The sequence below is a fragment of the Gopherus evgoodei genome, chromosome 2, assembly GCF_007399415.2.
Source record: "Gopherus evgoodei ecotype Sinaloan lineage chromosome 2, rGopEvg1_v1.p, whole genome shotgun sequence".
NCBI lineage: Eukaryota > Metazoa > Chordata > Testudines > Testudinidae > Gopherus > Gopherus evgoodei.
This window is the reverse complement of record NC_044323.1, coordinates 282,147,591-282,162,277: the sequence shown is the minus strand read 5'-3', so window position 1 is coordinate 282,162,277 and position 14,687 is coordinate 282,147,591. Positions and strand designations below refer to the sequence as shown.

The window sequence follows — 14,687 nt, the reverse complement described above, 5'->3', positions numbered from 1 at the left end:
GACATAGCAGCTGTGTCATCATTGTGATGCTTTCTTGGGAGGGAGGGCAGGATTGTGAGTCACCTTGTTACCCCCTAGCCTTCAGTGTGAGGGAGTCCTGGTGGTAACTAGGTATCAGCTCCCTGACTCTACCAAGCCTTCAGTCACTCAAGAACTCTCCTCAGGGCTCTGCCAGTCCTTACTTTGCCTGGCAGGTTCACGCCTGGTGCACCCTAGTCCTGGAATGCCTCAGAAGCATCCCTCTCTGGTATTGGACACTCACAGGAACTGCCAGGTTTGCTGTTCCCAAGGAAATGGTATACACACCAGCTTGTTTGAATCAATGTGGGATTCACACTTCCACAGCACTAAGAAATATTTATAATCGAAACAAGAATACATTTATCAACAAAGAGCAGAGATTCAAAGTTTCAAATGAGTGGTGAGTATGAATATTGGAAGCAGAATTGATTACACGTATAAAACAAAACTTAAAATGCCGACCTAGGTCTACACTTACCAATGGTTACCTTTCCTGTTTATAGAGTAGATCGGGGTAGGCAACCTATGGCACGGGTGCCAAAGGCAGCACACGAGCTGATTTTCAGTGGCACTCACACTGCCTGAGCCTAGCCACTGGTCTGGGGGGCTCTGCATTTTAATTTAATTTTAAATGAAGCTTCTTAAACTTTTTAAAAACTTTATTTACTTTACATACAACAATAGTTTGGTTATATATTATAGACTTATAGAAAGAGACCTTCTAAAAATGTTAAAATGTATTACCGGCACGCGAAACCTTAAATCAGAGTGACTAAATGAAGACTTGGCACAGCACTGCTGAAAGGTTGCCGACCCCTGGAGTAGATTCTCTCCCAAGGATTCAGTCTTTGACAGAGCTGCTGGTTGTCACTCATAAGCAGGATCCAGGTTGTCATGAATATCTCCGCCCTTCAAGGGGTTTTATCAGTAAGTGGATAACACAGAGATTCTTTATCTTTTGTTTTATACCGTAAAGTTGTGTGTGCATCCCAGAGACAAGAGAGCCGCCTGTGGGTTTAGTTTCCGATATCTTCCCGTGTTGACTTCCTAGCCGTTTGTTGATTTGGAATGCAAATGTAGATCCCATTGTGTTTGGCTTAACTTTCAGATGGACCGAGACAGGTGAACAAACATCCTCTGTCTAACAGAAAACTTGTTTGCCAACTCTGCCTCTGAACATATCTTCATAACTCCTTAAATATCACCCCTAAATACAGTACTCAGTGTGATGCAAGCTTCCATTAGCTATCTTACCCAACCCTTTGTGGATAAATGCTATGAAAGCACTGTGTTTAGATGTAGTGAGTTTGTCAGACCTGATAGAGACATAGAGACATAGAGTTTCTGTTACCAAGCATTGAATCCTTTGCCTTTTGGCATTGAGGGGTTCTCTGGGTCACAATAGTGTGTTAGCACAAAGTGTAACCACAGCACAAAAGAGACGAGGCCAAAAGCCCAGCATGGATCTAAATGCCACCTCTACCTGTGCATCAGGGGATTCCAGTTCTGCAGGCACACTCAGGAGCAGAATTTGGCCCTGCTGTGTTTGTTTTCTTGTAACAGTTTGACTTTTGGGCACATTGTTTGGTGTTCAGAGCAGACTCCTCCTTGTCCCCATGCACAGCAAAACTGGAAAAATGGTAGAGAATGTTTGCTGCTGCTCTAAATCACCAGTGTCCTAGCCAGTTTCCACTTTGATTTCTTGCTTCCTGACCTGGTTTCTGGGACAATGACTCATTCTGGCTGCTCACCTCTAGCCTCTCAGGTGGAGTTTGGGGAGGAAATTAGTGGAAACTGTATTTTTTAGCCATCAGATACACAAGGCTTCTATGGGTCATAGCTGAAGATAGAACTGGCTGGTTGAAGGGACCTCCAGTGGGTCTTTCATTATCCATTCTTCCTGCATGGAGCTCACAAGGTGCATCTGGCTCCTAATCCTATCTGCGAGGCTCATGTACTGTGTGATCCGTCCTGCTAAGCACTTCTGCACTCATTATTATCTCCATTTTACACATGAGGAAACTGAGGCATAGAGAGATGGGGACTTCATCAAGGTCACACGGCACATGAACACCAGAGACAGAAAAAGAACCAAAGCTACCTAGTACCTAATGAGCTCATTTGGTCAAGTCATTTAATTGGTCTGCCTCAGTTTTCCCCATCTGTAAAACAAGGACAGTGATCTCCTAAGTAGTCGACTTCCTCCACAGAAGTCTGGGGAGGATTAATTTGGTTTAGTGCTTGTAGAGTTCAGAATAGATTTGCATCCATCTATCAGAGATCAAGTTATATCCCAAGTATCACTGTATTTGAAAAGTTCAGCAATAATAATGAGGGAATGTCAGAGTAATTATAAAAGGGGGAGCTTCTTCACAGTCTGTCTCTCTTCCTCCAACTCCCAACCCCTCAGTTCTGTCCTCTCCTTCCTTCCCTTCCACCACCACATAAAGCATACCCAGTGTTAGATTTCTTGTGTGATTTCATTTCCTGGTGGGGTATTGTCTCCCATTCTGAAACAGTCTGACATCATCCTATATCAGAGTCTACATATATAGCAAATTGTTTTGCTAGATCTGTGGCTGACAGCTGGAGGACCAAGAAGTTAGTCCCAGGGAGTGGCAAAGAGGAGCGGTCTTGACTCTGCACAGAATTTCTCTAATCTGTCTCCAGCTGTGTGACTCAGGCAGATTCCAGAGGTTAAATAAACAGAACAGAGGAGAAGGGCTCAGAACCACTGGTGAACAAGGGCTCAGAACCACTGGTGGACAAGGGACCTGCTCCTCATAGCTCAGAAAGAAACCTGCTGCCCAAGGAGACTAGTGACCAGATGTGGGTAGGCAAAGATGCCGTGTCATGGTGCTGTCAGAGCAGACTTGCACCTGTGGGCTAAACTCGTGGTGTAGCTTAAGCAAGAGAGGAGGGACTGCTTCGGTCCCTGACTCCCCTGCTGCCGTCTGCCAGGAGGGGCTCTAACCCCACAGGTTGCTCAGCTGGGTGTGGGTCACTTGGGAGTAGGCCCTGTAAGTCACATGCTGAGTAGGACCTGAGCATTCTGGAGGAGACCCAGAGGAACAAAGCTCCAGTTGAGTCCACTGCAGGAAAGCCCCGGGGGATAGATAAAAGGCTTAGGGTTTATACCATCGCTTGGCCAGCCTGCTGAGAGGCAGCAAGCAGAGGCTCTAGAGTGGCTGTGTACATGGGCCTTCAGAAGACAACACAGGAACACTGAGAGGGGCAGGTCTCCCTTTCACGTGCTGGGACTCTCCTTTGAGGGGGATTGGAGATGAAACAGAAGGGGATATTCTGGGATCAGTCCTGTGGAGACGGGAACAGGATTGTATCTGCTGAGCTCAACAGATGAGACTAACTATGAGGAGAGAGTCAGGATTAGATGTGTGGACCCAGGAAGTATGAACAGTGCATCTAGCCTATGGCCATGAGCTGGTGAGGGCCAGGTCCTGCTAAAAGATCTGTGTTCTTTCTTCTTCGTTTGATAAACAAATGGAGACGAAGAGATGCCAGGTGGGGAAAGCTAGACCAGAACTTTGTGTTCACCCCCACTGCTCCAGCAGCTACTTCTCACCCTCCTCATCCACTTGATGACCGCTGCAGATGAGCTTGGTGAAGGGCTGCCTGTGAACATCTACTGAACTAACCCTGGGTGGAGGGGGAAATTCGTCACTGGAACAACAGTTAGTTGGGGTTGTCTACACAGCTTTTAGCGATAAGCCTTGTTGCTAAAAGTCAGCCTGTGTACACGCTCTCTGTCGGCACTTTTGCCGACAAAATACTTCCAGCCCCTCGAGCAGCGTTAGCTATGTCAGCAGGAGAGCGCTCCTGCCGAAAAAGCCGCATTCACACTGCCACTTACATCAGCAAAACTTCTGTCTTTCACGGGGGAGCTTTTTTAAGTATCTGTGAAAGACAGAAGTTTTGTCGACAACTTTGCAGTGTAGACAAGCCCTTGTTGAAAGCTGACGCATGAAAGAAGCTTGTGGTTAAAGCATCCTGCTTCATGTTCCACTTTGGTGCCTTAGCTATGATTCATCACACATTAACTTGTAGTAAAAATGTGTCACGTCACAAGCAGTCTTTAAGGTGGCAGTTTAACTGTACTTAGTGACTGTTCTTTGTCAACACTGAACTATGAATACAAATAAAACCGACATTTCTTTTGCTCACCAATTAGCATACACTGGCCCATCCTTGGGCATGTGTTATTCTATCTATGGAACTGTGCACTTTACATTTTTCTTAAGTAGGAAGTTATATCCTGGTTATAAATCAGGACTTAGGGTGTTTGCCCCATAGCACCCATCATTGATGATGTCGCTGTACACGCAGAGAGCAAGTCTATGTCAAACTATTTCACTTCTGGGAAAAGTGTTTTGAAATGTTTTAGCCCTTTGCTCAACCGCAGTGCCTAAAGCAGAGAGGAAAAGTGGAGATTTACATGAATATATTCACCCACTGATGATCAGAGCTGTTTGAAATGTTGCTGAGGAAATCTATTTCTAAAAAAAGTCCAAAATCTGGCCTTTTTCCAAAAATGAGTTTTCGCAGCTTCCTGTTTTATATATTTTTTTTTCCTAATCCCACTCCTGCTTGGGAGATGATGTCACGTGGTGGGGATTTTGAAAATCCAAAATTTTCAAAATTGGAAAATCTGTTTCAACAAAGGTGAGGGGTGGAGAACGTCGCTTTTGAAAATTGTGATTGGTTTAAGCAAATTAATTAATTAAACATGCAATTAAAAACTCCAGAAAATAGTTGAAAACCAAAAAATTGGTACATTTTGAAAAGAGGCAGAACAAACCCATCTTTGACTTTTTTCTCAGGTTCATTTCCCTCTTCCTCCCCTCCCCAATAACTCTATGAATGATAACAATCTGTGAGAAATTCTGCGCTGAAGTCCTGAACCAGAGCCTATGGAAGTCAACAGAAATCTTTCAAATAATTTAGATCAGGTTCTTAGTTACACCTTTTCAAATCAGTGGAGTCAAGTCACTAGCATTACTCTCGATTTACACCGGAGTGAAGGAGTGCACAGTCTGGCCTTCTGTCTGCAGCTTTGTACTGATTATTATAAAACACAATGGAATCCTCTGATCCGCCTCGTTAAATAATATGCTTTGAGGCAGGAGTAAATCATTTATTGTTTGTTCAATCATAGAACATATCCCAGCGCTTTGCAGAACATCATCAGCCAAACAAGCACTTATGGAATAATAAACCAAACAAAGGCAGCAACTGGCGGTGCCTTTGGTTGTGTTTTAAAACAGACGGGGCCCTGCTTCGCAGGCAGACTGGAAGGCCCGCCCTTGCCAAGCTGCCCATACATAGGGGCTGGCTGCAGCATAGTGGGTATCAATCTCCCTGAGCTGCCAGTCAAACTGAGCACAAGTCTGGACACAAGAGGCTTCTGTGCAGCCACTGTGCCACTCGATGAAAAATCTGGTAAAGAGAATCAGTGGTAAGCAGCCCACGTGGCTTTGTTTCAACAGGCCTGGCCCCAGCTCAGGCCCCACTGTCGGATTGTCAGGGCAGCACTTTTTGTGTCTCAGCAGGTGTAACTAGGCCCCTGCTGCCTCCTGATTCCATTCCTCATTCCTCCCTCAGATTATTTTATGCCTACTAGCTTGTGTGGCTCAGCCCGAAGGCTTTGCTACAGGCCAGTCACACTGGGCCTGAAAAAGCCCCCTATTCAGTTTGAACACTCTCTCCTTCAAGCCCAGCTTGTGCCCTCCCTCAGTGATTCCTACCTTAGTCGTGATTTGTCTCTCTCCCATCTGGACTTTAGGTGCTCTCGCTTTCCTTTCTGTCAGGGTGTATATATTCACCTGGCCATGCAAGATCTGGAGTAGATGAGAGGCCCTCGGAATGCAGGAACATTTGACGATCACTAGTTCATGCCTGTTAATCTGCCATGTCTCCCAAAGTCCATTCTCTTCGTTCCCCTCACTCATTCACCTGCTGACTCTTGCAACTCCCAGCAAGGGAGCGCTCTTGCCTCCACAGTCCCGAATATGACCTAAAACCACCAAGACTTCCTCTGTTAACGCTAGTAACTGTCTACGCTACAGGGACTATAGCAGAGATAGTTACGGCACCATAACTATATCAGCATAACTCCATAGGGTGAGTGCAGCCTACACCAATGGAAGGGATGTTTCCATCATGGTAGGAGAAGCACCTCCCCAAGCAACGGGAGGCACTGGATTTTTCACGCCCCTGAACGCCGAAGCTGTGTTGACCTAAGTTTTAAGGATAGCCCAGACGTAAGAAACAGTAACAAAGGATAATAGAGAAGGGCTAGATAAGAAGATTAATATAAGCATGAGTTAAAAATAGGAAGGAGTTAAAAATATACCTAATAATAAAAAAGAGTTAAAAATAAACTCTAAACATTTAGATCCAACCAATAGGAATCTTGCAGTGGTTTCCTTTCCCTCCTTGGTGGTTTGTTCAGAGGGTAAGCTCTGTCTTTTTATGTTTTAAGGCAAGGATTGAGCATAGTTTAAGGTGCATTCTGAACAACATGAAACCAGTGCTCCAGTTTGCTCTTTCTTCAAGAAAACACGCGGACACTTTACGTGTGTGTGTTGTGGGATCCCTGCACACATGTGACCAGTAGTATTATGCCAGAATGGCTTGTGCCTGGGATGTAGAGGAAATCAGGCTTTTCTTTCTGAACACAGGACTCTGGCATTCACCGAGCCCAGGGACTTGCAAGCACAACTGTAAGATCTAGCCACCAAAAACTTTACATTAGCAGCTGCTGGCAACTTCTGATTCTTCCCAGCTGTTTGAGAGGGGTGGGGCAGTGTTCTGAGGGCATGTGGGATGGGGCCAGATACTGTGAGTGGTGGTGTGGGCGGTAACTGACTGTCCATTAGTAACAACTTAATAATAACTGCAGGCATCCGCTGAAAGTAATGAATACTATCCAGAACGATTAAGAGGGAGTGAGTCTCTCCCTAGTGGTAAAATGTATGCAAGCCATGCATTAGGCTGAAACAAAACTCCCCGGTTAAGGTGTGATTCATTTCTGCGTGGTCATTTTTCAGTGAGATGTTGAAATGGTAGCATATTTTCCATGAATTTGTTATATTTATTATTTTCAGTCACAATTATTCTTATTTTAATCTCTTCCTGATATATTTTTTTAACAATATACTTTTTTTTTAGCTTTAAAATATACCTTTCATTTGGCTTTTACTAATCTGGGTATTTTTTTCTTTAACAGCACATATGCTCCAGTTCCCCGTAAAATCAAAGTGAAAAGAGACAAGGTGAGTTGTGTCTGTTTTTTTTTCTGTTTGACTATTCTGTTAATCATCCTGCAGAAATTCCTGCCACAAGATACTCTTGGGACAAATAGCTTGAGAGAATCCAAAGTATGCAAATAATTACGCAAGTAATAAAAATACCCACAGTTACATTTTTAGCTGGGCTAAATATTTACTGGCTTGTGGTTCAGCACTTAACCATTTCTGCCCATTAAGAAGGTTTATAGCTTCCTCTGATACTGATCAGAACCATCTGGCCTACTGGTCTGATCCTGTGCAACAATTTCTATGTTTCTGTTTGACGTAGACTAAAGTCTTAGAACAGAACCACTTTAAATGGTGAACAAGATACACAGTGTTTAGTTTTCCATCAGCAATTGTGCATGCTATTTTTTTTTTTAATTAAATTACTTGAACTCAAGGGATGAATCTCATTTTCTAGGACAGGCGTTCTCAATCCTTTTTCCATCGCTCCCCCCAGCTTGAAGCCTCTGTCTTATACAATGAGACTTTCCAGTGTGCTCTAAATGGAACTGGGGTGATTTAATATGTTGATTCCAATGAAGGGGATTCTGCTTTAAATAAATCAGTTGTTTGAGTCGGCAGTCTAACAGTGCATAGGCCAGGAAACCTATCTAAAGCACTTACCTTATTATTCACAAAGTTTTCAGGCAGTATTTCTCGATTTCAGCATTAAAGAGTGCTAGTCAGGGTTGGGACTCTGTGATCCAGTTTGCAGTGCTGCTTAGTGAAATTTGGCCCAGCTGCCCCTCCACCATGACAGAAGGGCAGAGAGGCAAAATTTCAGGAAGTGGCATTGCAACCCTGTGAGTGAGTAGGAAAGATCGCTGCCTTCCACCCCAGAAAATTTGGTATGCCTCCCCAGGAGAGCTCCCCCTCCCCGCCCCCACCCCATTGAGAACTGCTGTTCTAGGAAACTCTTTCTTTGTACGCACAAGAGGAAGACAGGTAAACTTTAAACAAATCAGAGGATGAAGTTAATGAAAAACTCCTAATGATTTCAATGGCTATTGGATCAGGCCTACAGAGCATAGTCAGCCTGGGGAATTCACTTACCATAAAGAGGTTAAACAGATGTTTCATGCTTCAGGGCATACCTTGAATACTGTATGATTTCACAGGTGAACAATGGGTCGTTTCACCTGCCTCTCACTTAGGACTACTGCTGGAGGAGGATTCCAGCCCCCACAGATCATTGATTTAGTCTGGTATTGTGTGTTTCAAATCCATTACAGAAAAGCTTGGGTAGCATACAATGGGTTGTGGGGAGTAATTAAAGGCAGGGAGAGAATCAAACCATTATTTTCAGATAGCCATTGCTAGCCTTTGGAGTCCTTTAAGCAGGAGACTTTCAGAAGCACTAAAGCAGTTGAGGAGCACAAGTGCCATTGACGTGACTAGAACTTGTGCCCCTAAACCCCATAGGCACTTCTGTGAAACTCCCTAAAACTACAAGCACAGTCTTGGAGCCTTGAAATTCCAGCTGCCCTAAGGGAATGGATGGGGGTTTGTAACAAACATTCCTTTCCTGCAGAGTAGGTGGAAACTGAATTTCCCAGTGCCGGGAACTGTCTCCTCCTTGGGCACTGTTCCCCAGTATAGCCAGAAGAGGCTAGAGGTTCTTGAATTTGATCTCACGTGTCTATTTGATTTTTTGGTCACATAATTAAATCAGAAAAATACAGTGAATCTGTTTTAGGTATGCCAATTATTCATGGTCCCATCACTGCTAAAATGTAGGGCACACCTTAAGAAACATGCCGGGAAGGATAATCTAGTGGTTAAAGCACTATGTGTCAGGAGACCTGGGAGCTGCCACAGACTTCAGGTGTGATCTAAGGCAAATCCCTCTGCCTCCATTCTCCTGCTGTAAACGAGGGGGAAATAATGATACAGTAGGTACCTATCTGTCATTAATGAACCCTCACATCTGTAAAGCTCTTTTGAGATGGTCTAACAGAAGGTGTTAAGCTACCATTATTATAGAACACAGGCCCTGGGCATAGCTGGCAAAGTCAGAAGTCATCCCAAATGGCTTTTAATTGATGTGCCAAGCCATCCAGCACCTGTGGCATTGCCTAGCCCCAATAGCCTGTTCAGAGTTGCATCTTCCAAGAACATGGCGTGGGAGTTGGAAGGAAGTGACATGATTTCTCCAGCAAGGCAGTGAGGGTTTCAAGAAAGGAAATGACAAAGGGTGCTGAAGCAGATTAAGAGCCTGGCTGAGGCTGTGTGGTATGTAACCTGGCAGAAAAGAACAGCAGCACCTCAGAAGCATCAGGTGTAGAAATAGAGTCTTCCTACCCTCACTCTGGAAACTGTAAAGCACCCAGTGAAAACATATCTACACAGAGGCTACGTCTACACTACAGCATAAAATCGAAATACTAAAACCGGTTTTATAAAACCGATATTATAAAATCGATTTTATGCGTCCACACTAGGGCACATTAATTCGGTGGTGTGCGTCCATGGTCCTAGGCTACCATCGATTTCCGGAGCGGTGCACTCTGGGTAGCTACATTAAAGAATGAGACCAATAACTTCAATTTCCGTCCACACTACCCTAAATCGATATAGTAATATCGATTTTAGGGTTACTCCTCTCATTGGGGAGGAGTACAGAAATCGATTTTAAGAGCCCTTAAAATCGATTTAAAGTGCCTTGTAGTGTGGACGGGTACAGAGTTAAATCGATTTAACACTGTTTAAATCGATTTAACTGTGTAGTGTGGACCAGGCCAGAGATATCCACAATTAACCCCTGACTCGCTGTAAAAAGGCAAACCTGAAGCTAATCAGATACCTTGCTGTCCTTCTCATCACAAACTCGGCATGGGAGGGCCAAGCGGGGCTGGAATGGAAAACTCTAGCCTTAGCCAGCATTGCAGATGATGGAGGTGTGAGGAGTGGATGTTGCCTTTCTACCCCGCTCTGAATAGGGAGCGATCCCACAGGGAAGGGGAACAGAACGGACTGTCCAGGGACTGTTCTAGGCCTGAGTCTGCCAGTGCAGCCCGGGAATGGGGGATGATGCTCTTGAGGAGTTTCCAAGCACATCTCTGCTGAGACTCTGCTCTGAGGGAAGGATTTGGGGCAATGCATAGAACCAGGAGCTTTAACACTTGCTGCTCTTTGGAACTTTCCAGCCAGGGACCTCTATGTGCTATGTACGTATTAATCTGCCCCATAATTCCCCTGTGAGGCAGGTGGGTGTGATTGGTGCTGTACAAAAACAGAGGTTCAGGAACTTGCTCAGAACCACACATTGAGACTGAAGCTGAGCCAGAAATAGAAGTCCAGGCCCAGAGCCTCAGCTCGGGTCAATTTTCCTCCCCACCCACCCTACCTGTCCTGTTAGGGAACAACCACTGTTTCTTACGAACTGTGAATGCAACTCTCCAATTCTCCACAGATCCTGGTCTATCACCCAGTTTTTATCAAATATGTTTATGACCACTGGCTGCAGCATCACGGAAGATACCCCTCGACAGGCATTCTGTCCGTGATATTTGCACTCCACCTGTGCGATGAGGTAAAGACCAAACTGTTCCATTCCTTGCTTCACTGTGCACCAATACTGTGTTGGGGTCAAGGGCTGTAATGGTAGCAGATGCTAACACGAGAGCCCTAGATATTTGTTCAACTTTATCGGCCTCTTTCCATCTTTGCTTCCTCTTACTTCAAGTTTCCTTCAGCGTTGGAGTTCAGCTGTTAGACAAGATGTGTCTGCGAGTCGGAAATAACATGGAAACAGTCGCAAATATAAATGAATTTTCAAACAAAGTAAAAAAAACATGATTAAGCATTAAGGTTTGAAGTGCATTTCAGAGGAGTCCAATTAAACACAAGAGGTCCTCAGCCTGCTTGATCTCATGTAATCCATGTGCCCCTTCTGTGTATGGCAGATGGCCAATTTCCTAGTACCTTTTGCTTTCTGGGCCTGGGAGTTTATACAGTGGGGACAATTCACTGCACTATAGGAATTACTGGGTGAAATTCTCTAGCCTAGGGAGCATGGGCAGTGCATTGTATAGACTGGAGAAGGCTGTGCCTCCACAAATAGCCTGGCGTGGCCCTGCCCACGCGCCTCCCCGAAGCCCTGTTTGCCCTGGGCCACAGCCAAAGCAGATTGCTCCTCTTCAAGGAAGCAGCGTGCTAGGGCTGGCGTGGCTGATGGGCCCCGCCTGGCGCTCGGTTGTGGGGGCGAGCCTGGAGGCACTGAGGCTGCCCGCCCTGTGGTAGGGACCAGGGGGGCGCGCGCTGCCTGGCTTGTGCTCGGGGCAAGGGAGAATTCGCACTACCCACCCTATGCGCTGAGGCTGGGGGCTGGCAGTTGCAGGGAGGAGTGGGGCTCAGGTGGGGGAAGAGGGAGGAGGTCCTCGGGCAGTGGAGTGGGGCCAGCTGGGGACCAGCATCCTCTGGCCAGCGGTTCACCCGCCGCCCATGCAGGGGGAGGGGAAGGGGAGAGGAGGCTCCAGTTCTCTCTGCCCCTATCCCTAGCAGCTGGGGAGGCGGTGGGCTGAAAATTCTAGCCTGGGATGAGATGCAGCCTGCAAAATGTCAGAGGAGTTGTTTGTTTCTTTCTTGCAAGATATATTTCTTTCTTGGAAATATGTTTATGAAGGAAATCCAAACCCACAGACGAATAACCTTAAACTACTATGAAATATTACTGTTGTGCTACAGAACCAGTGCAGCGCAGAGCACGTACCTAGGGGTAAAATGTCTATAAGGCGGAGTCCTGAAGTCCTCACTCAGTCTAACTCCCCTTCGCATCAATACTTAATTAAGGACTGAGTAGGAGTTGTAGGATTTGACCATAGTGCCAATAAAGTACTCCTCATACCTTTGGGTATTGATGCCCATGCAGCCGGATCTCTGGATAGGTAGGCATCTAAATGTGCCTAGACAAGAGTTGTCATTTGGAAAAATCCAATTAAATATAGTAGAGAGGGGCCAAGAATTTCTCCTATCTTTGAGGTCTTTATTCAGTAGAGAAGGGATCTTCCACCTAGGGCTCATGACTCCTGGGGTCAAAAACTGCTTTAGGCTGTCATGACCACCCAGTTCTTTCAATGTTGCTAAGTGGCAGGGAAGTCCTGGCTAGGTGAAGAGGGGTTCCAGGAGGACTCTGGTATGGAAAACGAGGTCCCAGTATGATTTCCTTAGATTGAAAGCTCTTTGGGGCAGGGACTGTCTTTTTTTTCCTGTTTGTTCAGAACCTAGCACAACTGGGGCCTGGTCCATGACTGATGTGCCTAGGAGCTACCACAATATCAGCAATAAATAAGAGCAGTGCAGAAAATGTTGAGAATCACCAGAGTTTCCTCAAAATGTCAATTAAGAACACACCAAGCCAAAGGCAAAGTCTTTTCAGGATGTAACATTTTTCATTCTCTTTCTTGTTAGGTGGATGTGTACGGTTTTGGAGCAGACAGCAATGGCAACTGGCATCATTACTGGGAAAACAACGCTGCCGGGGGGGCTTTTCGGAAAACCATGGTCCATGATGGGGATTTCGAGTCCAATATCACTTTGACTCTTGCCTCTATTGACAAAATCCGTTTTTTCAAGGGCAGATGACCCTTACCGTAGGCAGTGATTTGTGGCTGCAATTTCCAGCAGGGGTCAGTTAGTGAAGTGTTTGAAGTGGCTTATCGAAGATGATCTTGGGAGCTGACCATATTTGAATATGAGACTCTGCAGCTGAGGAAGGGTCTCTCACTGATGTGACAATCATTGAATGAAAGTAGCATGCAGTATTGGTTCCATACTGCACTTGATTTCCTAATTTGAGAATTGAGACGTTGGGGACCTAATCGTCAGTTGTGGGGAATAAATGATGTGTGGAATCATAGAGGATGTATGGAATTATTCAGTCTTGAAATACTGGGAGAGATGTGCCTCTTGCTGTTAGGGTAAAGTAGGAGATCATTTTCTAGGAATTACTGTATGTGTGTGTCCTTTCCTTGCATAAGGCAGGAATGCCCTGAAGAGGAGAGGTGAAAGCAGCTTCCTGAATGTCCCACCAACATGGCTGGCTGTGAACACTGTAGTAAGGATTACCTCAAAAGAACACGTTCACTTATTCTGCTGTTGATCTTTTCTTTAAACCATCTCTTTCCTTCACTGTCTCATTTCTGGTTCTGCATTATATTATGGACAAAGGTGATGTACCTGACTCGCAAGGTGTAATGGCTAATTCTGGCAATGTATCAATCCACATCGAGAAATTCTGGATCAAATCCTTCATCTCCAGTTAACTGCATATTTTAATGTAGCATCCTACACAGCCATAATGAGACCAAGAAAAACAAAATAAGTTTGTGATTGAAAATGCTAGCAAAAATTGGCCTTTTCAGCCACTGGTTGGTTTGGGTTTCTTTAAATATAATTGTATTTTATTTTATTTTTGATAGATACTCTGAATGCTAATTTTTATTGAATCCATTCAAGGTAGAGCAGTGGACATTTTTTTTCTTTCAGTGGTTTACATGTGCCTTTTATATTTGTGCAACAGATGTAATTTTTTTTAAAGACGAAAATCCCTAAATTAAAATTTTTATAGGAAAAAGAATTAACCAAAGCTTAGTCTTTACATGGTATCATTTTGTATTCTAAACTAATAATAACACCTCCTGTATTCTACTTGACGAGGGGAAAAAAACCAAGGGTAGTTTTTAAAGGTAACTTTTACCTTTTAAAAAAAAAAAGGAGAAAAAAAATCCAAAAATTGATAGGACATTTTTTATTCTATTTTTTACAACTTAGAAGGTGATATCTATTTAAATGTATTTAAGTGAAAGTATGAGGATGGGAGCTATAAGAGTGAACAGAACTGCATGAGCATCTTCCAGGGCATATCCTCTATGTATTGATTCTATGGTATGATCCAGACCTCGGAAAGATTTGTATCTTTAGAGAACTGTATATATGAACATTATTACTTCTGTGCAGCAAGAGGTGAATAAGAAATGTTGTATTGGAGATTTTGTCTACACAGATTCTTTCTAAAATCTATTTGACCTTCATTTCTGTTGTTCATTGATATTTTAAACATGAGTTAAAGTATGAAATCGGGAGGGGAGGGTGATTTGAGGACAGCAGCACTTGCTTCATAATATCATGAAGATGGGATTCAAGGAATCTATGAACCATATCCGATACCCAGGGAAGCCAGTGCTTGTCTTTCCAATGAACTTCAGTGGGCTCTGGAGCAGATCGTGAAAGAGCTGCTGGTTTGATATTTTTCTTATTTGTTTGTTTTTTGTTTGTTTTTTGTTTGTTTGTTTTATTGTGGTGATTGGACTCTGTGGTAATTAAACACACACACATGCCAGCTAACTAAGAAAT

General features: G+C 44.3%; 1 protein-coding gene across 4 annotated transcripts in view; it reads left to right on the top strand.

Annotated features, from left to right (window-relative positions):
• Positions 1-14,362, top strand: part of ST3GAL1 (ST3 beta-galactoside alpha-2,3-sialyltransferase 1) — a 135,317-nt gene extending 120,955 nt beyond the window's left edge. For all 4 annotated transcript variants that reach the window (XM_030553865.1, XM_030553864.1, XM_030553862.1 and 1 more), the window contains 3 exons: positions 7,268-7,313; positions 10,747-10,866; positions 12,744-14,362. In XM_030553865.1, coding sequence (XP_030409725.1) covers positions 7,268-7,313; positions 10,747-10,866; positions 12,744-12,917 — 340 coding nt within the window. In that variant the 3' untranslated portion in view covers positions 12,918-14,362. The remainder of the gene's footprint in view (positions 1-7,267; positions 7,314-10,746; positions 10,867-12,743) is intronic.
• Positions 14,363-14,687: the final 325 nt, after the last annotated feature.